This window comes from Tamandua tetradactyla, chromosome 16, assembly GCF_023851605.1.
Source record: "Tamandua tetradactyla isolate mTamTet1 chromosome 16, mTamTet1.pri, whole genome shotgun sequence".
NCBI classification, from domain to species: Eukaryota; Metazoa; Chordata; class Mammalia; order Pilosa; family Myrmecophagidae; genus Tamandua; species Tamandua tetradactyla.
The window spans coordinates 9,327,070-9,354,918 of record NC_135342.1 but is presented as its reverse complement, the minus strand read 5'-3'; the positions used below and the strand labels follow the sequence as shown (position 1 = coordinate 9,354,918).

Sequence of the window (27,849 nt, the reverse complement as noted above, 5' to 3'; positions counted from 1 at the left end):
ACTTGTTACCGCCTACGAGCGAGCCGGAAATGGCGGGGCCGGAAATGACGTTGTAGCTTCCTAAATACAGCTAAGACCCTCTTCGGCCGCCATAGGCCGGCTGGGAGGCTGAACCGGAGTCCGACTGTAGCAGAATTCGAGAAAGCGCAGCTTCAGAGTGGTCGCGGAGGGCTCACGAGAAAATCAAGTTAGTTTATGGGTCTGTCCATGGGACGGGGTGGGGGACGGTCTGTGGATGTCCGTGTAGGGTGAAGACGTGGGGTCCGTGGGAAGAGCAAGTGGGAGTCCATGACAGGAGTCTATTGTGTGGGGTCAATCCTGGGGCATTCAGGTGGTCACTGATTAAAGGTCTGTGAAGATAGACGGCTGAGTCCTGTAGGAGCAAGGGTTAAAACAAGGCCCGCAGAATTTGTTGGGAGCAGCTGGCGTCAGGGCGGTGGCGGCAGTAAACTGTGGAGATTGTTATGTAGAGCAGTCTGGGAGGAAGAAAATGTTTACCTCAAATAGTTAAGTGTGAAGGAAGAGAGCACTGAAAATTAAGCACTCTGATGCCTCAAGAAATGCACGCATGCGTTTTGTCACCCTGTAGTATATAGACTGAATCTGGTTAAGAATAAAGTTGTCTGTTGTTTGTTACGGCTGATTTTCAGACCCCCTGATCCCATCTGTCTTTCTTTCTCATCATTCCTTAATATTCTTTGAGCTCCGTTCCATATGAAGCAACAGAGTCCCAGCGTCAGGGTTTGGGGTCTTTAAAGGTCACACACTCTGTAGGGCTTCAGTAATTGAGGACTGGGATGAGGGTAACGTTTGTCGATGAAAGTTGTGTCTGGTTTGGTGTCAGGATTTACTGTGACTCCATTGGTGAGAAACCGGGAATATGGTCAGTGTAAGCGAGCGTCTCGTCCAAATTTCGGGATTAATTCTGGCAGGGGTGTGATCTCTTTTGGGGGAAGCCCAGGACCCTGCTTGGTGGGTGGGTTCACGCTCAATTTTGACTGCAGGTGAACGTTACATTCCCCTCAGTCCTTGAAGTCCAAATTCCTCTTCAAGGACGACTTTACACATCTCCCTTTGACTTCTCACATCTACCTTTCCTCTCCTCTGGTAGATAGGGAAATTAATCCTATCAAGGATTAAGGAGTAAGATGGTCAAGAATTAGGCCCAATAGAAAATGGTTAACTTTCTATTAAAGATGGCGATTTTATCATTCTTCCTGCAAGTTTCCTGAATGTATGGACACGCACTTTTAAAAGACTTCCTTGCAGGTTTATTCTGACATAAGTAAAATAACATCTCTGTTACCCCGAATTCTCTTCTCCGGTGATAATTTTGTTTAAATTCTACTGTGTTTCAACTTAGTCTTTTTCTGTGCCTGATTTTCATAATTAAGAAAGCTGATGAAATATTGGTATAAAATTGCTGTAATGTTTATTTCCATATCTCAGATATGTCTTTGTTACACGTTTTTATCTAAAAGTTGTGTTTTTTTAACTTCTGATCAGTATACCATTAAGAGGCAAATGTGTGGTGGTATGACTGGAATTACATTAAATATATAATACATTTACTTAGAAATTAAATACTTTAAAAATTCAGTTATTGGTTTCAAGAACAGGTTATGATTCTCCATTTACCCAGGTATTTAATTCCCTATTCTTCATTACCACCTTGATTTTAATTTTTTTTTTTGCAATATAAATGTTGTCTTTTTAATTTGACCTTTTTATCCTATTCTTCTAATTGACTGTAACAAAGAGCAATTACTTTAAAAATATTCATTTTGTTTCTGGTTATCTCAGTGAATTCTTATTATCACCACCCCCAGTTATCAAAATAGTAAAGTTAAAGAATGTTACCGTTGAATACCTGTATATCTTGTCACTTAGGTCTTACCATTAGCATTTTACTGTTTCCTCTATTACATATCTGTCTATGTATTAACCCCTCTACCTGTCATTAATACATCTTTAAAATTTTTATTTTTAATTCATTCCAAAATAAGTTGTAAGCATCAATAAACTCGTAGAGTCAGAATGCATTACCCTTCTGGCACATTGATGTGAATTGTCAAGTGCTTTCTGACTTCAGGAGAGGATATGGAAGTTTAACTCTATGCATCTCTTGTTTGTGTCCTTATCACTGTAATAAAACTAATCATGAGTATAGTGCTTTCCTAAATTCTGTGAATTGTTTCAGTGAATTATCAAACCTGAGGTTGCGATGGGAACCCCCAAATTTGTAGCTAATTTGTAGCTAGTTGATGAGAATTGTGGGTGGCCTGGAAATCCCAGAGTTTGGAGCAAGGATCCACGGGTAGCCTTATTAAGCATTATGCCCTTAATCTGTGGTGTCTGACCTAACACCAGGTAGTTGGGCTCAGAATTGTATTGTAGTTGGTTTTGGAAGTGACGGAGGTCATGAAGTGACGGAAGTCATTTGCATCCCTCCAAACCTAAGCACTTTGTCTCTATATTTCATATAAATTATATAAATTGGTCTTTGTGACTGACTTCTTTTGCTTAATATGTTTTTTTGGGGGGGCGAAGGGATCATAGTCTGGAAATTTAACCCGGGTCTCCTGCATGAAAGGCAAGCATTCTGCCACTGAACCACCCATGCACCCTTGCTTAATATGTTTATAAAGTTCATCTGTGTTGTAGCATATAACAGTATTTCCTTCCTTGTTAAGGTGAATAAGATATTCCATTGTATGGCTAGACGACCTTATGTTTATTCATCTGTTGATGAACAGTTGGGTTGTCTCCACCTTTTGGCTATTATGACTAATGAATGCTGCTGTAAACATTTCTGTGCACATTTTTGCATGAACATGTTTTCATTTCTCTTGGACCTATCCTAAAAGTGGAATTGCTGGGTCATATGGTAATTCTATGTTTAACTTTTTGAGCAACCACCTGCCAAACTGCTCTCCACAGCAGCCGCACCAGTTTACACTCCTCCAAACAATACAGGAGGTTTCCAGTTTCTCTGCATCCTCTTTAAAACTTATCTTCTGCTGTTTTCTTTTTAATAGCCATCTTTGTGAGTGTGAAGTGATATCACATGGTTTTAATTTGCATTTCCCTGATGGTTAATGACATTGAGCATCTTTTAATGTGCTTATTTGTTTATCTTCTTAGAAGAAACGTCTATTCAAGTCCTTCCCATTTTTAAAATGGGTTGTTTGTCATTTTGTTGAGTTGTGGGAGTTCTTTATATAATTCCATGTGTTGAACTCTTTTCAGATACATGACTTGCCCCTATTTATCTTCTAAAAGTGTTGTGGTTTTTGTTCTTATATTTAAGTTATTCATCCATGAGGAGTTAGTTTTGTATGTGATGTGAAGTAGAGATCCAATTTTGTATGTGATGTGAAGTTGAGGTCCAATTTAATTTTTTGCATATGGAAGTTCAGCTTTTCTAGCCCTGTCTTTCCCATTGCATTTACTTCCTGATATCCTTTTGAAAAATCAACTGGCCATAGATAATGTGGGTTTGTTTCTGGATTCTCAATTCTATTCCATAAGCACATGTCTGTTCTTATGCCACTACAACTCTGTTTTGATTACTGTAGATTTGTACTAAATTTTGATATCAGAGAATGTGAGTCCTCCAAAATTGGTCTTCTTTTTACCTTGGCTATTCAGGACCTCTTTCAATTCCATATGAATATGAAGATCAGATTTCCTATTTCTGTGCAAAAGACTACTGCAATTTTGAAATGGATTGCACTGAATCTGCCAGCTGCCTTGGGTAATACTGCAATCTTAACTATTTAAATTGGCTAGTCCTTGGAACACATGTATTTAGGTTTTTAATTTCTTTCAGCAGTGTTTTGTAGTTTTTAGTATATAAGTTCTTCACTTTCTTGGTTAAATTTATTCCTAGATTTTTTTATTCTTTTAAATGCTGTTATAAATGGAACTGTTTTCTTGGTTTGCTGTTAAGATTATTCATTTATAGTGTCTAGAAACACAACTGATTTTTTTGTGTCTATCTTGTACCTTGCAACTTTGCTGAATCCATTTATTGCCTTGTGCTGTTTGAAGCTATTATGTGTCCCAGAAAAGCAAAGTTCTTTAATCCTCATTCAGTACTGCTAGGTGGGAGATTTTTTATTGTTCCCATGGAAATGTGACCCACCCAATTGTGGCTGGTAACTTTTGATTAGATGGTTTCCATGGAGATGTGTCTCCACCCATTCAAGGTGAAGTTGAAAGGGAACCATTTTGGAAAAAGCTCGGAGCCACAAGAGCCACCAGAACTGATTAGAGCCAGGAGAAGCTGTTGAAGAGAAAGCTAGCAGATCTCACTGTGTGCCTTCCCAGCTGAGAGAAACCCTAAACCTCATTGGCCTTCTTGAACCAAGGTATCTTTCCCTGGATGCCTTAGCGTGCACATTTTTATAGCCTTGCTTTAATTTGAATGTTTTCACTGCTTTAGAACTATAAACTTAATTCCCCTTTTTAAAAACCATTCCATTTCTGGTATATTGCATTCCGGCAGCTTTTGCAAACTAAAACATAGCTCTAGTAGGTTTCTCATGGATTATTTGGGATTTTTCTGTATGTAGGACTGTGTAATCTGCAAACAGAGATAGTTTTACTTCTTCCTTTCCAATTTGGTTGCCTTTTATTCTTTTTCTTACCTAATTGCTCTGACTAGAACTTCTAGCACAGTATTGAATAGCAGTGGTGGAAGAGTGCATCCTTGTCTTATTCCTGACCTTAAGAGGGAAGCTTTTAGTCTTTCACCATTTAGTACAATGTTAATTGTAGGACAAACAAAGGTCCTAATATAGCCCAAACAACTTTGATAAAGAACAACAAAATTGGAGCTATTATATGACCATTTTAAGAGTTATCTAAAACCATGGTAATCAAACAGTGTGGAACTGGCAACAAGATAGATAAATAGATCAATGGGAGAAAATAGAAACTTCAGAAATGTACCCACCAGCTATAGACCGCTAATTTTTGACAAAGGCAATTCAGTGAAGAAAGGATAGTCTTTTCAAAATATGATGCTGAAACAATGGTTATTCAAATGTGAAAAGAGAAACTAACTGCCCACCAGATAGAAAAATTGACTCAGACTCCCAATTGTAAACCCTAAGTTTACAAAGCTTAGAGAAGAACATGGGAGAAAATATTTGTGATCTTGGGTTAAGCAAAGATTATATAGCTGTGGCACAAAAAGCATCATCTTTAGATGAAAACTTTGATATATTGGACGTCATCAAAATTTTTAAAAATGCGCTTCAGGAGATACTGTTGGAATACTAAAAAGATAAGCCAAAATCTGGGAGAGAATATTGACAAAGTATATACCTGATAATGAGTTCCTACAATTCATAAGCAAACAAAAAACAACACATAAGAAGATTAAAAGCATTTAACCTGGGCCAACACCAATTACTTTTCAGTACTTTTTAGGGGAATTCTTACATTTATTTTTAGTCTTATTTTTTTCCTAATAAATATTTATTTATTGGAAATTTAGTTTTGCCTTGCTGCATCTCAGAGGTTTTATATTTTGTGCTTTTATTTTTTGTTTGTTTTTGTCATGGGCAGGCTCCGGGAATTGAACCTGGGTTTCTGGCATTGCTAGCGAGAATTCTGCCACTGAGCCACTGTTGTACCACCTGATATATTGTGCTTTTAATACCATTAAGATCTCAAAAATTTGAAACTTCTAGTTTTGTTTTTGTTGGTTATGAATTATATAAATATTTTTACCTTCCCAGATGTATAGATTTTTACTTCTTTTTTCATAATTTTAATGGACTTTCCTATGTTTGTTTCATATAATGGTAATTAGTGTACATAGACTGTTTCGTAATGACATTTTAGAATTTGTGGAAATTTTCTTTTTGGCTTCCTATTCTAAACATCTATTTTCTGGAAGAGCAGTCTCCCTTCAGTGAAAGGATCTAGCCACTAAAGGCAGCAAGAATGCTTACAATGCTCTGAAAGTTCTTAAGGGCGACAAATGAGATAGAAACTCCAGCTTTTCCTAATGGAGAGCTGGGATAGGAAGCCTTGACATTGCCTTCACTGTCCCCTGCCCATGGCTATTACATTATTTGATCTGGGTACCTTTCCCTCAGTGGCGTTTCAAGAAAACAAGTTTGAAGGGTCTACTGCATCAACAGAAGTGCTTCAGGGATTGAAGAGGGAGGGAACATCTGCAGTCGTGGGTCAGAGGAGGAGTAAGTGTTGGGATCCTGTGGATTCGGAGCATGCAGGAGAACCACAAGAAGCAGGTCACAATGATTGTATCATTGTGTTTTGGTTTGTAAAAGCTGCCAGAATGCAACATACCAGAAATGGAATGGCTTTTAAAAACGGGAATATATTAGGTTGTAAGCTTACAGTTCTAAGGCTGTGAAAATGCTAGCTTTCTCTTATCATTTCATGAGGCTTCCCCGGGAATGTTTTTCTCTTGTATCTCCAAAGATGTCTAGGTGAGGCTGGGCCACGGTAGCTCAGTGGCATAGTTCTCGGCTGTAGTGCTGGAGACCCGGGTTCAATTCCCCGTGTCTGCCCATGAGAGGGAGGGAGGGGAGGAGCAGGGGAGAGAGGAAGGAAGGAAGGAAATATATATATATATATATATATATATATATATATATATATATCTCCAGCTGTGTGGGCTCTGTCAGCACTGAACTTTTTCCAAAATGGTTCCCCCTTAAAGGGCTCCAGTAAGCAACTCCACCTTGAATGAGTGGAGACATCTCCATGGAAACCATCTAATCAAAAAGTGCCACCTACAGTTGGGTGGATCATATCTCCATGGAAACAATAAAAAAAGATTGCACCCAGCAATATTGAATGACGATTAGAGAGCATGGCTTTTCTGGGGTACACGACAATTTCAAACCAACACACCTCATAAGATGGAAGAAAAGCTCATGACAACTGCGCTGAGTTCATGCACTCATGATATAACTTTACCTGAACTCCATAATTTGGCCTATAAAAAGCTTCTGGGTCTGCGGGGTCTCTGAAGCACTGTTTTGGGAGAAGGGATATGGCACATAGCTGTTATGTTTGTCTTTGTAGAAGAAAATATTGCAGGTGTCACTATCCAAGCTGACTCCAGAATTTCAGATTATGTCTTTGACTGTGTGGCCATCCTTCCTGTGATGCTGCGGGAATGAAATTCCTTCAAGGTAGTAGCAAAGAGAGCTAAGTCAATTTATGCAGGCATGTGGCCAAGGGGATATTCTAGTGGCTAAGGTTGTATTCTTTTTCAAGAAAAAAACCGTGTTTTTTCCTGGCCAAAAAGATCCTTAATTCCCAAGCCTTAGGTTAATGTTAGACCTGGAAATAATGATTTATAACTTACAAAGTATAATGATAAATTAAATAAGATAATGCCTCTGCCTTGCTTTGTATATTTCTAGTTGAGGTGCATCTACACATTAGGCGAATAAAGACTTGAACAGGTACCTGGGTACACATGGGTTTGAAGGAATACATGTTCAGATCCTCAACCTTCTGTATGACCTGTTTGAAAAAATTCATTTCTCTGAGAATTCCCTTGGTACTGGCTTTTTGTACTGTGTTGGATCAACCTCTTCTCCTGCTTCCCTTTTGGAGTCAACCTACTTCTGTTTCACAGAAGAAAGGCAGATTGCCCACACATTCAAAAATCATGCTTTATCACCCCAGGGTGAAAAACCTTCTGGGGCCCCAGATAACAGGACAGTTAAAGGCAGTCTTGGCTTGAGGTAAGTGCACAACAGCAGAGACAGCATCTGGAAATGTATCACTCAAAGTGAATTTATTCTTCAACCCACAGGAGCAAGATATGTCAAGGGAAGTAGGAGATGGTTCCAGGACTTGGATATTGTCATTCTGGGAGAAATGACCGAGACTTGACCTTGTCCAGAGACTAAGAAACGTAACCAGAATTTAAGACATATCCAAAAGAGACTAAAGATTCAGCATTCTAGCTTGTGGCCATTTCCTGATAACAGAAGAGAATGACCAAGGACCAGGTAACCTGTGGCTTATTTTATTTTTGACTTCATTCTGAGATTGATTTGAGGAGGACTTTAAAAAAGTCAATTGAATTATATGGAAAAGTATAAATTGGTAAAGCAAGATTTTTGGAGACATAAACTCGAACTTCAACTTCAATATCAGGAATATATTATTCATAGCATTTCTGCTAAATGACCAGTGTTGAAACATAATGTGTGACTAGAGCATCCTAAGGGTTCATTAGCTGACAATTTGCATCTACTCTCTCTGAGTAGATCAGTGAAGCATCATAAGTCACATGGTATGTACTGACTGTGAGGAGAAAGCAGACCAGTTCCTTAGGAATGTCAATATTTTGTGATACTTAGGTCTCGGGAAATTTCTTGGATGGTGGACACTACTGTACTTAATTACTTCCATCTCAAAAATGCAAAAGCAGATTTTCTATAGCTCTTTCTTCTAGAGTTTATCAGAGTCCCCGTGGGAATAGACCAGACAAACTCACTGGACACAGTTCTTCAGGGGACCACAGCAAGATGACCCATGGACCCAGCCTTTTAATGATCAAGATTAGTCTAGGAATATATTGAATCAAAGTGACTTGGGGAAATGGAAGGATTGTATGACTTTCAAAGGTTCTGTGTGAACTAGTGACTGAACTGATATTTGAACACAGATTAATCAGTAGGGAGTTAAAAGTACTGTTTTCTGATAAGTATTTAGGTTGTTGAGATCCAGAGAGTTTGCTTTAGATCTTCCCCTCTAAGATAATATGCACTCCTCTAGGCTCAAATCAAATTTCTACCTACCATTTCCTCTTTTATTACTTTTTAATGTAATTACACAAATGAGCATGGATATACTTCAAAAGTAAAAAATCCAATGATTGCAAAGTACGCATAGCAAAAAGTAAAATCCTTCTTCATGCATTTCTTTTTTTTTTTTTTAATTAGAGAAGTTGTGTGTTCATAAACAATCATGCATAAAATATAGGATTTCCATATACCACTCCACTGCCAACACCCTGCACTGGTGTGGAACAGTTGTTAGAATTGATGATAGCACATTTATATAATTGTACTTGTAATTAAAGTCCATGGTTAACTTAGGGCTCAATGTGTAGTATAATTCCATGGAGTTTTTAAAAATTTTTATTCTGTTACCATATATACAATCTGTTCTAGTTTGCTAGCTGCTGGAATGCAATATACCAGAAATAGAATGGCTTTTAAAAAGGGGAATTTAATGAGTTGCTAGTTTACAGTTCTAAGACCAAGAAATTGTCCCAATTAAAACAAGTCTATAGAAATGTCCAATCTAAGGCATCCAGGGAAAGATACCTTGGTTCAAGAAGGCTGATGAAGTTCAGGGTTTCTCTCTTAAGTGGAAGGGCACATGGCAAACACAGTCAGAGCTTCTGTCTCATCTGGAAGGGCACATGGTGAACACGGCATCATCTGCTAGCTTCTTCTCCTGGCTTCCTGTTTCATGAAGCACCCCGGGAGGCATTTTCCTTCTTCATCTCCAAAGGCATGGCTGGTGGACTCTGCTTCTTGTGGCTATGTCGTTCTGCTCTATTTTCTCTGAATCTCTCATTCTCCAAAATGTTTCCTCTTTTATAGGACTTCAGAAACTAATCAACACCCACCCAAATGAGTGGAGACACATTTCCCCCAATCCAGTTTAACAACCGCTCTTGATTGGGTTACATCTCCAGGGAGATGATCTAATTACAGATTCAAATGTACAGTGTTGAATAGGGATTATTCTGCCTTTATGAAATGGGATTTAGATTAAAACATGGCTTTTCTAGGGATATACGTTCTTTCAAACTAGCACACAATCTAATACTTCCCTTTTTAATCATTTTCAGGTATATATTTCAGTGCTGTTGATTGCATTTACAATGTTGTGCTACATCACCACCATCCATTAGCAAAACATTTCCATCATTCCAAATAGCAACCCTGTACATTTTAAGCCTTAACTTCCCATCCCCTATCTCCACCGCATCCCCTAGTAACTGTATGCTAGACTCTGACTCTGAGTTTTTCCATTCTAATTGTTTCAAATCAGTGAGATGAGATCATACAGTAGTCATCCTTTTGTGTCTGGCTTATTTCCCTCAACACGTCTTCAAGTTTCATCCATGTTGTCACGTGTTTCAGAACTTCATTCCTTTTTACGGCTAATATTCCATTATATGTATATACCACATTTTATTTATCCACCATTCAGTTTATGGTTACTTGGGTTTGCTTCGATCTTTTGGCAGTTGTAAGTAATGCTGCAGTGAACATCAGTGTTTAAGTATCTGTTCAATTCCCTGCTTTCAAATTGCATATATACCTAGTAGTAGGATTGCCAGTTCATATGGTAGTTCTATACTTAGCTTTCTGAAGAACCACTAGACAGTCTTCTAGAGTAGCTGTACCGTTTTATATTGCCATCAGCAGTGAGTGAGTGTTCCTATTTCTCCACATCCTCTCCAACTCTTGTTATTTTCTGGTTTTTTTTACTTGCAGCCATTCTAATGGTTCTGAAATGGTATGTCATTGTGGTTTATTTGTTTTGTTTTTTGTGGGTACATGGTCCGGGAATTGAACCTGGGTTTCCCTCATGGAAGGTGAGCCTTCTACCACTGAACCACCAATGCATCCCTCATTGTGGTTTTGATTTGCATTTCTCTGATGAGTAATGATGTTGAGCATCTTTTCATGTGCTTTCTGGTCATTTGTATATCTTCTTTGGAGAGGTGTCTGTTCAAGTCTTTTGCCCATTTTTAATTGTGTTATTTCTCTTTTTGTTAATAAGTTGAAGGATTTCTTTGTATATTCTGGATATTAAACCTTTATCATATGTGTGGTTTCCAAATATTTTCTCCCATTGTGTAAGTTGTCATTTTCCTTTCAAGATAAAGTCCTTTGAAGATCAAATGTTTTAGTTTTGATGCAGTCCCATTTATATATTTTTTCTTTTGTAGCTTATGGTTTGGGTATAAAGTCTAAGAAACTGTTGTCTAACACATGTTCCTGAAGATGTTACCCTACATTTTATTTGCAAATGGAGATCCAGTTTTCCCAGCAACATTTGTTGAAGAGACTATTCTTTCCCAGTTGAGTGGTCCTTGCCACCTTGCCAAAAATCATTTGGCTTTAAATGTAAGGATTATCTCTGAGCCCTTAGTTCTATTCCATTTGTCTATATTTCTGTCCTTATGCTTGCAGCATGCTGTTTTGATTACTGTGGCTTTGTAATTTTTTCATTTATATGCTGTATGCCAGGGGTCACATTTCATTCTTTTTCCATGTGAGTATCCCCTTATTGCAGCACCATTTGTTGAATTTCTGTTTGTTTGGCTTTTCATTTGTTTGCTTGTTTGTTTGGGAAGTGCATGAGCCAGGAATTGAACCCGGGTCTCCTATGTGGCAGGTGAGCATTCTACCGCTTAGCTACCTTTGTACCTCCCTGTAATAAGTTTTAAGATTGCAAAGTATGAATCCTCCAACTTCATTTTTTTTCAGGGTGGCTTTAGTATTTGGGTCCCCTTGTCCTTCCATATAAATTTGATGATTGTCTTCCATTTCTGCAAAGAAGATTGTTACAATTTTGATTGGGATTGCACTTAATCTATAAATTGCTTCGGGTCATGTTGATATCTTGATATTTAGTTTTCCGGTTCATGAGCATGGAATGTCATTCCATTAATTTAAGTGTTCCTTGATTTCTTTTAGCAGTGTTTTGTAGTTTTCTTTGTACAAGTGTTTTACACTCTTGGTTGTTTTTTCCTTGTTATTTTATTCTTTTAGTTGCTATCGTGAATGGATTTTTTTCCTTGATTTCTTCTTCCAGTTGTTCATTGCTTGGGTCTAGAAAAGCTACTGATTTTTGGTTGTTGATCTTGTACCCTACTACTTTGCTGAATTCATTTATTCACTTTAGGAGCTTTGTTGTGGGGTTTGTTTTTTTTTAGGATTTTCTGTATATAGTATCATATCACCTACAAATGAAGAAAGCTTTACTTCTTCCTTTCCATTTTGGATGCCTTTTAGTTCTTTCTCTTACCTAATTGCTCTGGCAAGAACTTCTAGTACAAAGTTGAATAATAGTGGTGGCAGTGGGCATCATTATCTTGTTACTGATCTTAGAGGGGAAGCTTTCAGTCTTTCACTATTAAATAGGATATTAGCTATGGAGTTTTCATATGTGCCCTTTATCATGTTGAGGATGTTCCTTCTAATGGTGTAAGTGTTTTTATCAACAGGTGGTGTTGTATTTAGTGAAATGCCTTTGCTGTATCAATTAAGATGATCATGTGGGGTTTTTTACTTCATTCTGGTAATGTGGTATATTAATTGATTTTTTTTTATGTTGAACCAACCTTGCCTACCAGGTTTAAACCCTGTTTGATCATGGTATATAATTCTTTTAAGATGCTGTTGGATTCAATTTGCTAGTATTTTTGCATCTGTATCCATAAGAGATATTGATTTGTAGTTTTCTTATCTTGTGGCATTTTAATCCAGCTTTGGTAAGAGGGTGATGTTGGCTTCATAGAATGAATTAGAGAGTATTCCCTACTCTTCAGTTTTTTGGAAGAGTTTGAGCAGGATTGGAGATTCATCTTCTTGGAATATTTGGTAAAATTCCCCTGTGAAACCATCTGATCCTGGGCTTTTCTTTGTTTGGAGATTTTTGATGACTGATTCAGTCTCTTTACTAGTAATTGGTTTGCTGAGGTCTTCTATTTCTGTTTGAATCATTATAGGTAGTTTTGTGAGTCTAAGAATTTTCCCATTTCTTAGGTTATCTGATTTATTGGCATACAGTTATCCTTTTTATAGTCCTTTTTTATTTCAGTGAGTGGAGTTAGTGATATTTTGTTGCTTCCTATGAAATGGAGCTCGAAGGATATTAAGGAGTGACGAGAAAGAATGAAAGAAAGAAAGAAAGACAGACACAGACGGGTTCAGGGGGTCTGAAGCTCAGCGATAACAGACCAGAGACATAAGACAACTTTATTCTTATCCAGATCCTGCTTATATACTGCAGGGTGACAAGAGACATGCATGCATTTCCTGAGAGAACAGAGTGCTTATTTTTCAGTGCTCTCTTCCTTCATACTTAACGTAACCATTTGGGGTAAACATTCTCTTCCTCCCAGACTGCTCTACATAACAGTCTCCACAGTTCACTGCCTCCGCTCCCAACAAATTCTGCAGGTCTTGTTTTAACCCTTGGCTCCTACAATAATTTCTGATTTTCATTATTTTTATCCTCTCTTTTTTACTTTGTTAATTTAGCTAAAGGTTTGTCAATTTTATTGATCTTTTCAAAGAACCAATATTTGGTTTTGTTGGTTCTCTGTATTGTGTATATGTGTGTAGTTTTTAATTCTTTTTTTGTTTTGTTTTGTTTTTGTTTTTTGGTTTTCTATTTGTTTCTGCTCTGGTCTTTGTTATTTCCTTTCTTCTGCTCACATTGGGTTTAGTTTGCTCTTCTCTTTCTAGTTCTTCCAGTTTGAGTTAGGTCTCTAAAGTCTTCTTTTTTAATGTAAGCATTTGCAGGCATAAATTTCCCTCTTAACACTGCCTTTGCTGCATCCCTTAAGTTTCATATGTTGTCTTTTCATTTTCATTCACCTTGAAATATTTCCTAATTTCGCTTCTGATTTCGTTATTAACCTATTTGTCACTTAAGAGTAGGTTTTCCAAATACTTGTGAATTTTCCATTTCTCCTTCTATTATTGATTCCTAGATTCATTCCATTGTAGGCACAGAATATACCATGTATGATTTCAGTGTTTTTTTAATTTATTGAGACTTGTTTTGTGGCCTAGCATGTGGTGTGTCCTGGAGAATGTTTTATGTGCACTTGTGAAGAGTGTATTCTGTTTTCATTGGGTATGGTGTTCTATATATGTCTATTAGATCTGCTTGGTTTAATTTATCATTCAAATCCTATACTTCCTTGTTGATGTTCTGACTAGATGTCTATCCATTATTGAGAGTGATTGGTATGTTAGTCTCCTTCTATTACAGTAAACCCATCAATTTCTTCTGTTAAATTTGTCGGTATTTGCCTTGTATACTTTGGGCCTCTCGTGTTAGGTACATATATATCAATAATTATTACTTCTTCCTGTTGCACTGTTCCCTTTATCAGTATATAGTGACCATCTTTGTCCCTCATGACTGTTTTCAACTCAAGAGTCTATTTTATCTGTTATTAGTATAGCCACCCAGCTCTCTTTTGGTTTCTGCTTTCATGGGTGTATTTTGTTACATCCATTCACCCTCAGCCTACTTGCGTATTTTACTTTAAGGCAAGTCTTTTTGCAGACCGCATATAGTTGGTTAATGCTTTTTTTTATCCATTCTGCCAAGCTCTGACTTTTGACTGGAGGGTTTTAGTCCATTTAAATTTAAAGTCACTACTGATAATACCAGACTTTCTTTTGCCATTTTGCTGTTTATCTTTGTAATTCTTATGCCTTCTTTGTCCTTCATATCCATAAAAGCTCACTTTTATATTTATTTGCTTTTTTGTGTTGTACCATATTGAGTGCCTTCTCATTTCTGATACCTGGATGTATTTTTCATCTGTTTTCTTTGGTTGCCATAGGGTTAAAATTTAACATACATACATATATTAACATAAATATATAACCATCATATTTCATTTACTACTAACTTAACTTCAATAGCTTGCACATATACTTTTCCTATACTCCTCTTTTCCCCACATCTTTCCTTTTTTGGGTGGGGGGGTTACATGGTCTGGGAATCAAACCTGGGTCTTCTGCCTGGAAGGTGAGCATTCTACCTCTGAACCACCTGTGCACCCCCCACCATTCTTTTTGAACTTATTACCACTTATATCTCTGTACATTGTATGACGAAAAAAGCATGGATTCTTACTTTTTATTGACTTTCATGTTAGCACCTGTAGGAAGTAAGAAATAGAGTCACATACCAAACAACACAATACAATAATGCTGGCATTTTTAATTACCCAAATGGCTACCTTTAAACCACTGTCTGAAGTCTTTTCCTTTCAGTCTGACGAGCTTTCTTTAGTATTATTTGTAGGGTAGGTCTGATGGTAATGAACTCCCTCAGCTTTTGTTTTCCTGATAATATCTTCTCTTCCTCATTTTTTTTTTTTTTTTTTTTTTTTTTAACATGGGCAGGCACCAGGAATCGAACCTGGGTCCTCGGGCATGGCAGGCAAGCATTCTTGCCTGCTGAGCCACCGTAGCCCGCCCTCTTCCTCATTTTTGAAAGAGAGTCTTGCTGGATATAAATTTTTTGGCTGGCAGTTATTTTGCTTCGGCATTTAAGTATTTCAACCCACTACCTTCTTATCACCATGGTTTTTGATGAGAAATTGGAAATCAATCTAATTGGGACTCCTTTGTACGTAACATGTTGTTTTTCTCTTGCAGCTTTCAGAACTCTCTCCTTGTCTATGTTTGTCTTCATGTTTATCCTTTTTCGTGTTCTCTGAGCTTCTTGGATGTACGTATTCACATCTTTAACTAACTTTGAGAAGTTCTCTGTCATTATTGCTTTGACTACTCCTTCTGCTCCTTTCTCTGTTTCTGCTACTTCTCTCACTCCCCTAATCCTTATACGTGCTCTTGTTGGTTTCCCATCGAGGTCTTAGATAGTATTTTTTCTATTTTTTTTTTAGTTTGCGAAATAATCTTTATTTTCATTTTTTTTTAAATAGACATCAATACTCTCTATATAATTACATCTTAAAATCAAACAATTTAGTGAAAACAAGGCATCAAATGGCACACTAGCAACAGAAACTGCTTATTAATTACTCATTTCATGAAGTCATATCCATCTATACAAAAATAAACACTAAAGAAAATACACTGTTAAATAAAGCTAATAATAATAAATGAAAAGCATAATTATACATAAACACCAGATTTTAAACAGGAAATATGTAAAAATTTTATTATGAAAGGATTTTCACCTTTCACCTCCAAACCAGTAAGTTAACAGCTGCATTTTCTCTCTTAGGTGAGTCTTATCTAACTTCAGAAACATCATTTATTGATGAAACTTAGTTACTGTTGTATATTTTTAAAGGATTAGTTCAGTTGTGTTGTCTGTAATTTTAATTCCTTTTATATGTTTACAGTACTGGCGGCAGCAGCATTGTGTGAATTGTCTAGAATGTCTTCACTTAGTCCATTTGACTCCTAATTGATTCCTATACCTCCCATTTCCAAAAAACTCTGTAAAGATGTCAAAAACATTATCCCCCAGAGCCTGGCTTTGTACAAGTGAAGCATTAGAATAATCCAATGGTGATATTTTGATGATCTCTTTTGCCATCTCACCCCATGGATTGGCAGTATCATTCTGATTATGGGACTCAGAGTCCTTAGGGGCCGTTGAGTCCAGTCAGAGTAGAAAACCAATTGTAAAAACCCATTTTTAAGATTCTGGTTAAGACCCCACTCTTGGTACCAAGTTTTATTAGCTAGGGTTCTCTAGAGAAACGGAATCAGCAGGAGAAATCTGTAGATATTTAATTTATACAAGTGTCTCACATAACCGTGGGAATCGTAGACTCCAAAATCTGTAGGGCAAGCTATAAAGCTGATGACTCCGATTAAGAGTCTGGATGAACTCCACAGGGGAGGCTCACTGGCCAAAGCAGGAAGAAGAGACTGTCTCTTCTGAATCCTTAAAAGCCTCCCCATGATTAGATTAAGCACTGCTCATTGCAGGAGGCACTCCCCTTGGCTGATTACAAATGCAATCAGCTGTGGATAGAGCTGACATGATCATGATTTAATTCTATGAAATGTCCTCATAGCAACAGACAGGCCAGCACTTGCCCAACCAGACACACAGGCACCACCACCTGGCCAAGTTGACACATGAACCTGACCTTGATTTTATAACCATCTGGTGATAAGACAGAGATTTTCTTGAGCTTTAGCCCTCTGATAAGGAAAGTCTGTCCAGAGGAAATATAATGTGTGGGGGTTTCCTTGTCTTTCTGGGCCTCTGTCCTGACCTGGGCTTTTGCTTATTAGTTGTTCCCAGGAATTTGGTTGTTTCCTCTGCTTCCCAGGAGACAGACTTCCCTCTCCCACGTATTGGAAGCCATCAGGCCTTTGTCCCAAACTATCTGCCTCTACAGTTTTTTTTTTAATTAATTGCAACTTTATTGAGATATATTCACACACCATACAATCCATCCAAATTATACAGTAAATGCTTCAGGGTGTCATCACATTGTTGTGCATTTGCTACCATCATTAATTTAAGAACATTGTCATTACTCCAAAAAAAATTTTTAAATCCCATACTCCTTATCCCACACTATTATTGAACCTTAGCTGTGGTATGGGTATGTTTGTTGCTGTTGATAGAAAAATATTAAAATATTACTTTCAACTATAGTCCATGGTTTACTGTAGGTACATTTTTTCCCACATACCACTTTATTATTAACTCCATGTAATAGTGAAGTACATTTTTTCTAATTCATGAAAGAACAGTTTTATATTTATACTAATAATTATAATCATCATCCATCACAGGGTTCACTGTTTTATACAGTCCCATGTTTTATCCTCTAGCTTTCCTTGTAGTGGCATACACAACTCTCAGCTTCCCCTTTAAACCACAATCACCCTCATAATTCACTGCTGTTAATTATACTTAGAATGTGCTACCATCACCTAGATCCATCTTCAAACATTTAAGTGGCCTGTCTGTTGCAATGAGGACATTTCATAGGATTAGGTCATGATCACGTCAGCTGCCTCCACAGCTGATTCCATTTGTAATCAGCCAAGGGGAGTGTCTTCTGCAATGAGTGATGCCCAGTCTATTCACTGGAAGCCTTTTAAGAAGGATTCAGAAGAGACAGTCTCTCTTTCTGCTTCAGCCGGTAAGCCACGGGAAGCCTCTCCTGTGGAGTTCATCCAGACCCTCCATCGAAATTGTCAGCTTCACAGCCTGCCCTGCGGATTTTGGACTCTGCATTCCCACAATTACATGAGACACTTTCATAAATTTTATATTTGCAAGTGTTCCCTGTTGATTCTATTTCTCTCGAGAACCCTAACTAATACAGTGGTGGAGGAGGGGTGGAGGGTTGGGGGGGTGTCGTAGGGAGGGGGTGGTTGGCTGGTTGAAGGAGTTGATGGAAGGCAAGGAAGAGGGGGAAAGAGTAGAGAGGTTTGGCTTTTCTGAGGAGGGAGAAGGAGGGAGAGGTTTTGGTTTTTCATTGAAGAGGAGGATTGGATAAGTAGTTAGAGAACAGAGCGAGGGCTTAGCACACAGTGTCCAGAAAGCTTGAGCATAGCGTACCTCTTCCCACTTAGCAGATTGCCACAGGAAGTTATCAAGATCAGTAAGAATTTTAAGAGCAAAAGTATCGTTTTCAGGCCAACAATTTTGTTTGTCCAGAGGTCAAACAAAATTACTAGGGCCAAGCCACTGTAGAGTAAAATAAAAGTTTCTTTGGTTTGATGTTGCTTTGCAAATCTAGTTTTTTTAGGTGGTGTAACAGACAGCCCAAGGGAGTGTCTTTTAGGGGAAATAGATTGTGTTGCCCCCATGGTCAGGAAAGAGAGAGAGTGAGGAACTGGGAAAGAACAAGAATACTCTGTGGGGACACTCTTTGGGGTCACAGTTCAGGGGCGTATACTGTGTCTCTGAAGTACAGAGGTGCGTATCCCCACATGTGTGTTACAGAGAGAGAGTCCCCGAATGGAGTCTGGGCATCCCCAGAATCCACTGGGACCAGGATCAGGAGCGAGGCAATAGCCTGTGGGAGGTTCCAACTAAACGCTTAGATTTGTGAAAGGAGAGCCTTGACCGCACCGTCCCTGTTGAGGTGGGGCATTCCTGGACTGAACAAAACTCTCCCAAAACAGAACCTCTGTGTTGTGTACACCTGAGCCCAAACTGCCGTGAACCCTGCTGAGATGTCCAATGAGAATATTCTAGCACAACCCCATTCCTCAGTCTTACCTTAGAGCAGGAGAGGACCGGTGTTGGGTGCTGGGCATGGTGAAGTGAGAGGAGGGATGCTCAAGCTACAGTGGAGAGAGTGAGTACATAACCAGTTTCGGCACCAGATGTTAGAACAAAATTGGGGTATGATTTGGTCCAACACTCATAACCATGCAGCAAGCTGAGTTTGAAAGAGGTTTATTATAATGGGGGGGGGGGGGGGAGGAGGAGGGGGGAGGGAAAAGAGGAAAGGGAGCAGGGTGAGTGGGTAAGGGGAAAGGGGAAAGGGACACCTTCTTCAAGAGCCTGAAGAAAACGTCCACCTGCATTGTGATGTGTTTCTCCTTTTATACTCTGAAGTTCGCCATCCCTTATTGGTCCTGAATTCTGCATTTGGCTAGTATTTGCTTTCTTGTTTTTGTGCCTGTCCTGATCTGTTTGCTCTTTATTAGTGGAGTTTGTGCTAGAAGTCCTTCTTTGATATGGTTTCTTGCCCCAGGCAGCATTTTTCAAGAGGCATCAAGAGTTGTGCACAGAGGAGAGTGAAGGGAAAGGGTCACAAGTCAGTGAACCATGAGTTTTGGCCATTGTTGCAGGGTTGGGGCCCAAGCTCCATTCCCTGCAATCTTTTAGTTTCTAAACATGTTTTAGAATGATTCTTTATTTGCTTAACATATATAGTATACTTATTTAATATTTATCATCTTATAATTATAGTGTCTGGAATATCTTCATGGTTGATTCTGTTATTGGCTTTGAAGATTCATGGTAAATATTGGAATATGTTTTATTTAGCCTGGTAGCAATAGAATAGGTCCAGTTCCTGGCAAATTTGTGCTCACTATACAAAAATACATACAGAGAGATTTGCAAGTATTTCTAGGTTAGCAAAAGAATTTAATGACTACTATTGTACATTCTTCTGATTTGTTGAAAGAATGGATAACAATATAATTACAGAATATTTTGCAGGAATTTGGATCTATTACAATGCATTTTTCAAAAACACCTAGATATATAGATATAACTTATATAGTGGTTATATGCAGTACCACTTCCTTTACCATGCTTCCATATCAATAACAGAAAAACACTTCATATTAACCAGACTTTTGTTATTACAGGAAACACTGGCATTTGATGATGTGGCTGTGCAGTTCACCCTGGAGGAGTGGCAGCTGCTGAGCCCTGCTCAGAAGGACTTGTACCGGGATGTGATGTTGGAGAACTATAGCAACCTGGTGTCATTGGGTAAAGATAGCTCTCCTGTGTTACTCAGAGGCTGCTCAGGCACCTTTCCTTTCTCAGCCTTTAAAAGCTTTATAATGTCTGTGGTGCTCTGCAGTAGATTCTCTGGCCCCAGATAAGAGGATATAATGTCCCCTTTCTGGGAGGAAAAGCCTCTACTTTGCAGACCTGCAAATTGCATAGTTCCTAAAATACAGCATTCACCCGTGTTGACAGTCCACAGCCCACTTTGATAAGCCTAAGTTTTCTGTCATTTCCCATGAACAGGGTATCAAGCCAGCAAACCACATGTCATCTCCAGGTTGGAACAAGGAGAATTGTGGACACTGGATGAAGAAATATACAGTCAAATCTGTCCAGGTAAGTGAGTGAGAACCAGCAAGGTAAGCAACCGAGGAAATCATATTTTAGTCATTACAAATGGTGTCATAGCTGGAAGAGTATCTGAGGATACATAAACTGTGACTCTTTACATTTCTGTCCCAATAAAAGAACTTTTTTTTTTTAAGTTTAGAGGAAAATATGCCCCTTTACCTCTTCGTGGATTTGATCCTTATTTCATCTACATCTTAATTTTTTCCCCTAGGTTTCTTCTTCCTAGGATTCTCCAACATTTCGTTCTTTTTTCCTTATTAGAGCATCGTAACCTGTTCCTTCTACCTTCCCTGCTATGAAATTCTACCCTCCAGGCTTTCCTCCAAAGAGAGTTCATTGATTTCAGCACCATCTTCTGATTCCTGCATTTTCTTCCCCACTGTGGGTATTGCGATTTCCCTTCCTAATATTCAACCCCACCTTTGATGTTGTGCACCCCCATGGTAAACCGGTCTGTTGATGTGCCTTTATCTGCTTCCTTAGCTTCTTTTCCCCTATGCTGAGCATCTCCAAAAGTTCTGTTTCCCATTTTTTGCTCTGTCTTCGTATTACTTCAAAGTTTCCTTCATTCTAGTGAAGTTAAGTTTTTGTTCTCTGAGGAGACTTTCAAGTTGACATCTCCTTTAATACTTGGTAACTGATATAGTTTACATATCATCATGATAACTCCCCGAGTCCCCATTTCTTGGGTGAATAACTAGAATCATCTTCCCATTGGAGAACTCCTTTTCTCCATCCTTCTTAAAATATAAGTCCCCTTCTAGCCTTGAACATCATATATCCTGCCCATGGCAGAATTATCTTGAAACTTCCCTACCCTGTTCCCTTATTTAAAGTTTTTGCTATTCCTGTTGATTTTGAAAAATTGTCATTCTTGGTTACCAGTCCAAACCAGGTAATTGCCTACTTTGCTTTAATGCCTTTGTATAATTGTTAATTCTGATCATTCCTGTAGTTAATCTTAAATGATACTGCTAGATTTATTCCCTTAAAGCTTTGCTTTTCCTTCTCTTAGTCTTATTATATTAAGTCTCAGTTAATCACATTACTTCTCATTCAAGGTGGAAATTCCTTTTTTGTCATGGACCTCTGTGATATAGTCTTACTCAAGCAGAGTTTGCTTTTCTTTTCCTAAACTCAAGGTTAACTATATTTAAACTAATCACCCGATGTGTTCCATAAGTATGAATCTTTTCATTCATGGCTTTCCTTAAGTATTTTTTCATCACCTATTACATCCTGGTGGCTGATAGCAGTGAATAATGACAAAACAACAAGCCTATCCTTGGAGTTTGCATTCTAAAAGGAGAAAGCATAAAATTAACAAAAAATAATAATAAATACTGTCTTGTGGAAAATGTTGGAAAGAACAGTAAAACAACACAATGAATAGCACGTGAAAAGACTGAAGCTAGTATTTTAGGAATAGGAACGCCTCTTCGATACAGTGCCTTTTAGTAGCTATATGAGGTATGTGAGTAGGTCCCTTCGGTGAGTTGCATTCCAGGTAGCAAAATAGCAGAATTAAACCATCAAGGCAAGAGCATTTTTGAGGGACTTCAAAGAAGCCTGTGTGGTTAGACTGGAGTAAACAAGAGGGACAGCGGATGGAGATACAGTCACTCTCGTAGTAGGCAGGTCACGTAGTACCTTTCAAAGCCATTTCAGGGACCTGATTTTATTTCTGTTGAGGCGAGAAACATAGGGTAGTTTTGAGTAAAGAGTGACATGATATAATTTGTGTTTAAATTTATCACTTTGGCAACTTTGTAGAATGCAGACAGAAATAAGGCTTCAAACTGTAAATCCAAATCAGAGGCTTTGGCTTTACTACAAGACAGAATGATTGGCTTCAACCTGAGTAGAGGAGTTGAATGTTTGTGAATGTTTCTCAGTATTCTTATATTTGCCTTTGAAGTTGATAAAGGGTATGAGTGAAAAATATGGTTAAATGATGCTGATAAAATTTTCCGCTTGGGCCCAGGGAGGAATGAATTTGTCATTAACTGAGATTGAGATACATGGAGTTGAGGGTGTGGATTGGAAGATCAGGAGTTCTGTTTGGTATATTGTAATTTAAAAGTGCTTGTTCACATTCAAGTGGTGCTCACTGCTGTGATACAGAGATGAGATACAGATACAGAGATGAGACAATTTAGGCCTGGAGATAGAAATGTAGACTGAATAACTCTAGGGAGTTAGTACAGAAAAAGAAAAGAAGTGCACTGGACAATTAGAGATCAGAATAATGACTGTTTGTTAAACACATGCTTTCGTAATGCAGGTACCAAAGGTCCAGTTACTTTGAGAGTCTTTTTTGGTGGCCTGCATAATCTATATATAATATTGTATGCATGCCCTCATGACTCTAATTGGTGAACATATCCCTAATATGTACTAGAAGATTGAATTTAGTGAGAAATAAAGGAATGCCTTCCAGGAGTGAAAATTATAGTAGCAAATGTAAGGGCAAATCTCCAGGTAATACTTAGAGATTCAGCTTTTGAACATGAGGCAGCTTTTCCCAGTGTTTAAGGCTGTGTGAGGTTAATTGTCAAGATGAGCAGTAATGACAGCAACTATTTTCTAAATTAGGGGAGACAGTTGACAATGAATAGAATGAAGAATTGATAGTGTGATATGAAACAGGCATAGCTAGGATTTGGATAAAGATGATGAAGGGTTTATAATGAAGCTTTCAAACTGGAAATGTGTAAGTCCATATGGAGAACTGTCAGAAGACTAGCCTGAAGCTAGCCCCTAAAAGTTAATGTTAGGGGGGATTTGTAGGGGTCCTAGTGGAGTATGAACATAAGTAAATGGGATACTCATGGTCATGTTACTTTTTGTTCCCAGGTTAACTATTGTGAACTTTATATGTTGGTAATTGAGTTAGAATGATAAGGTTGAAGTTTGTTTTATATTATTCTCACTATACATAAGTCTTATTTTTCACCTGGGTGGTGGCAGTGTGCCAGCAGTAAAGTACATTCAGTGCTTGTAAGAAAAATGAAAGAACTGCCAAGAGTCATGGTCCAGGGTAAGGAATGTGATCCTTTAGGAACCCATAACTGATGGCAATTGAAGCATTCATGTAGAATTTTGGAAGACGATGCTGTTAGTGGTAAAACGTTTTAAAATATATGTCTTCACATGTTTTGTAAAGTCGTATTCTTTTATAAAGCAGCCAAATGTATATCTAGCTAATGTACTGACTGCTTTTACCTTTTATTTTGTTTATATTTACTCTTGCCTAAGTGATATAGAACATATCTACTCAGAATTTCTTTAAACTGAGGTCATAGGGTTGTCACTGAAGAGCCAGCCCACTCAAAGCCTTTGTAGTTTTATTCTATACTATGCTCTTAGAAGCAATCATTGTTCTCTTCTTTCCTAGAAATCAAGAAAGCTGACAGTCATCTACAGGGGTGCTCACAAAACCTAAAATGTCTGAAGAGAATGGAACAGTGTCCTGAACGTAATGCATTTGGAAATATTGTTCATTGGAGCAAAAATTTTTCTTTACAGCAAAATCATGATATATTCAACTTTTATGGGAAAGCACTGAAATCAAATTTAAGTTTAGTTAACCAGAACAGAAGCTATGAAGTAAAGAACCATGATGAGGTTAATGGAAATAGGGAATCCTTTCTTCTTGCTAAGCATGAACAATTTCATACTGAAATTAAATTCCCTGAACATGGAAAACCTGTGCACAAAAAGCCCCAATTCATTAAGAATCAAGTAACTCACAAAACAGATAAATCCCATGTATGCATTGACTGTGGGAAAGCCTTCACCAAGAAGTCTCGCCTGATTGATCATCAGAGAGTTCATACAGGAGAGAAGCCTCATGGATGCAGTATATGCGGGAAAGCATTCTCCAGAAAGTCTAGGCTTACTGAACATCAGAAAACTCATATAGGAGAGAAACATTATGAATGCACTGAATGTCACAAAGTCTTCCCAAAAAAATCACGGTTAATTATTCATCAGAAAATTCATACAGGAGAGAAGCCCTATGTATGTGATGATTGTGGAAAAGGCTTCATCAAGAAGTCTCAGCTCACTAATCACCGGAGAGTTCATACTGGAGAGAAGCCTCATGGGTGCAGTGTGTGTGAGAAAGCATTCTCCAGAAAGTCCAGGCTCATTGAACATCAGAGAACTCACACAGGAGAGAAACCTTATGAATGCACTGAATGTGACAAAGCATTCCGCTGGAAATCACAGCTCAATGCACATCAGAAAACTCACACAGGAGAGAAATCCTATATATGCAATGATTGTGGAAGAGGTTTCATCCGGAAGGGCAATCTCATTGTACATCAGCGGACACATACTGGAGAGAAACCTTATATATGCAATGACTGTGGGAAAGGTTTCATACAGAAGGGCAATCTCCTTATACATCAACGAACTCATACTGGAGAGAAACCCTATGCATGTAATGAATGTGAGAAAGCCTTCAGCCAGAAGACATGCCTCGTATCCCATCAGAGATTTCACACAGGAAAAGCCCCCTTTGTATGTACTGAATGTGGAAAATCCTGTTCACACAAGTCGGGTCTAATTAACCATCAGAGAATTCATACAGGGGAGAAACCCTACATATGCAGTGATTGTGGGAAAGCTTTTAGAGATAAGTCATGTTTTAATAGACATCGGAGAACACATACAGGAGAGAGACCCTATGGATGCTCTGTTTGTGGGAAAGCTTTTTCCCACTTGTCATGCCTTGTTTATCATAGGGGAACACTGCATGCAAGAGAGAAACATGTGAGTTCAGCCAAATTGGAAACTCCTTTCTCAAAGACTCATGGCCCATCACATACAAGTGATTTCATACATGAGAAAAACTCTGTTAGTGTAAAAACTGTGCATATGCCTTCTGTGGCAACTCAGACTTCATTAAACATCCGGGGGCTCCCAGTAGACAGGAACTTAGCCATTAAGCGACAACCTTTTGCCAGAAGTACACCCACAGCTAATAAAACAGTTCACACAGAAGAGAAACCTTATGAGTGCCGAGAATGTGGTAGTGCCTTTAGTGATCAATTACATCACATCTTATGTCACAAAAAACACACTGGAATAAACTGTGATACATTAAAGGTGGAAAAACCTTGAGTTTTTCAAGTTCATTGTATGGCTGAGAAGTGTATAGAAAAAGAAATACTATGAATACAGAAACTAGGAAACCCTTTTGTAGGTAGATAAACTACATCATCAGTGAGCTCATAGTAGTAGAAATTAAATGAACATGGAAAAGCCCTTGTCCAGAAAGAAGACAGTAGATGTCAGTGTGTTCACATGGGAAGTGTCAGTTCACATGGGGAAGGCAGTGAATATGGCAGGATTTTCAGTGGTATATTCTGCCTTATCAATTGTCAGAGGAAAGCATACAGAAATGAATACATTAACTTTGGAACATCTTCAGCAAAATATCAGAACTCATTAAGGAAAGCCCCTTGAAAATTATAACCTCATCATACATGAATACATGTGATGTGCATTTCAGATGAATATACATGGAATTAAACTCAATGTCAGTGATTGTATGTCAAAGGCGATGGTATGTGTTCTACATCACTAAAGTATATGAAATGCTCCCCCCCCCTTTTTTTTAAGCATGTGTCCTCAGTGCAGACACAGAATCGTTATATGATTAGCTCTTGCATTTCTTTGGCTCTTGTGCTTATTTGGTTGTCATTTCAGACAACTGAAATATTTCCAAAGCAAACTGAATATATTCATTCATGTAAAAATGTTTGGATTTTTTTAAAACTAAGTTTGTAAGTGACAACCAAGGGAAACAGTTCAAAACTTGTGACTAACCCATCAGCTCCATTCTTACTTTAGAAGGTAGTTCCTGTGTTAAACTTGTGTTTGTCTCATAGTTGTACCACTGCTCAAAAAAATATTCTTATCACTATATCCTTTACGCTGTTTTGTTCTAGGAACTGTACCTGATGACACTGTTAAACAACACAAAAAGTCCGTGCTGTATTCAAGGGAAGATTTTCTTAGCTGGTTTATATGCTATATAGCATTTTACTTCCAGCAAAGAATGTATAAACCTATAGTAGTTGAAAAGGATACAGTACAAGGAACAAAGTAATTGTGTTTAGAATGAGGGTGGGCTTAGGAAATACTAAATATTTGTTATAATATCTTGTTAATGTGACATTATTTGGAGTAGGGGGAGGACTTCTCAATGTTGTTTATGAAATTCAGGGTATAAATAAGTTTTTTTTGTTTTTGTTTTTAAATAATCATGTTCTTGTGTCCCCATGTAATTATAAATTCCTTAGTTTATATAAATTATTTCTCAACACAAAGCAAAACAAACAAAACATGGAATTTAGAAGATAAGGGGGGTGAATGATGTACTGGGCTAATCGATCAAAAATATTTGTTTTCATTTAAAAGGAGACATTAGAAGTTCTAAGGATCAGAATTGACCAAAAAACATTTTTAAAAAAAATCCTGAGTAGAGACTCATGTGTGTCAGAATATAAAAGGAGCAGATCAGAAAAGTGAGAGAATCCCAAGAATAAGCCAAAATGAAAGGAAAATTATTTCACTCTCTAAAAATGGAGGAATTATGGGAAATGAGTGAAGGTGAGAGACCCTTGGATGTCTTAGAGTACCTTATATGTGTTCATATGTCTATCACCTTTGAGGATTGCCATCATTTCAAAAATCATGGTTCCTCTGTTACATGTTGAATTGAGACATTCATCATTTCCTTTACTTTCCTGGAGTAAGGTTTTTATGCTCTCTTTATCCAGAATTCTTTTCTTTGTTATAATAAAAATATATCCAGCTTTAAAACAGTGAGTCCTGCTTGGATCATTGTGGTTGGGGGGAAGGAGTGGGAAAGTGCTTCCCAGAATTGAATCCCAAATCCTGGGATACTGGGTAATTCGTATCAAATTTTGATGGATTCAGGACAGAAGATCTCCACCAGAGAATCTCAAATAGATTCTCCAACCCGGACTTCAGGTGCCCTCGGTTCTTGTCCTGTGAACCTGCATATCCTGCCACAGCAGTCATAGGTCTTATTCTCTCAAGGCATCAGTCATGGTCCCATAATGGATTGCCCAGGTTTGCACTGAGCCCTGAGGACCAGATTCTGAACTCACCCTTCAGAGTTTACATCACAGATAAATGAAAATTTTTAATTGGTTAGACAGTTCCAGATAGCCTCTTAAAAAGGCAATG

The 27,849-nt window shown here is 38.0% G+C and overlaps 2 protein-coding genes across 3 annotated transcripts in view; one reads left to right on the top strand and one right to left on the bottom strand.

Moving 5' to 3' along the window:
• The window catches only part of LOC143658690 (uncharacterized), a 92,722-nt gene that overhangs the window by 41,288 nt on the left and 23,585 nt on the right, over nucleotides 1-27,849 (bottom strand). The window lies entirely within an intron of this gene.
• On the top strand, nucleotides 66-26,888 carry LOC143658691 (uncharacterized). 2 transcript variants are annotated; one of them, XM_077130879.1, is made up of 5 exons: nucleotides 66-187; nucleotides 7,814-8,012; nucleotides 20,124-20,250; nucleotides 20,515-20,607; nucleotides 24,020-26,888. In XM_077130879.1, the coding sequence occupies exons 2-5, from the start codon at nucleotides 7,998-8,000 to the stop codon at nucleotides 25,750-25,752; spliced, it is 1,968 nt and encodes a 655-aa protein (XP_076986994.1). In that variant the 5' UTR covers nucleotides 66-187; nucleotides 7,814-7,997; the 3' UTR covers nucleotides 25,753-26,888. The 2 variants fall into 2 exon arrangements, with proteins under 2 accessions (XP_076986994.1, XP_076986995.1); XM_077130880.1 differs by lacking the exon at nucleotides 7,814-8,012.

Coding starts and splice junctions, on each gene's coding strand:
- LOC143658691 (XM_077130879.1), top strand. Junction 20,251..20,514: donor TAGCAACCTGGTGTCATTGG/GTAAAGATAGCT, acceptor TCCCATGAACAG/GGTATCAAGCCAGCAAACCA. Junction 20,608..24,019: donor ATACAGTCAAATCTGTCCAG/GTAAGTGAGTGA, acceptor CTTCTTTCCTAG/AAATCAAGAAAGCTGACAGT.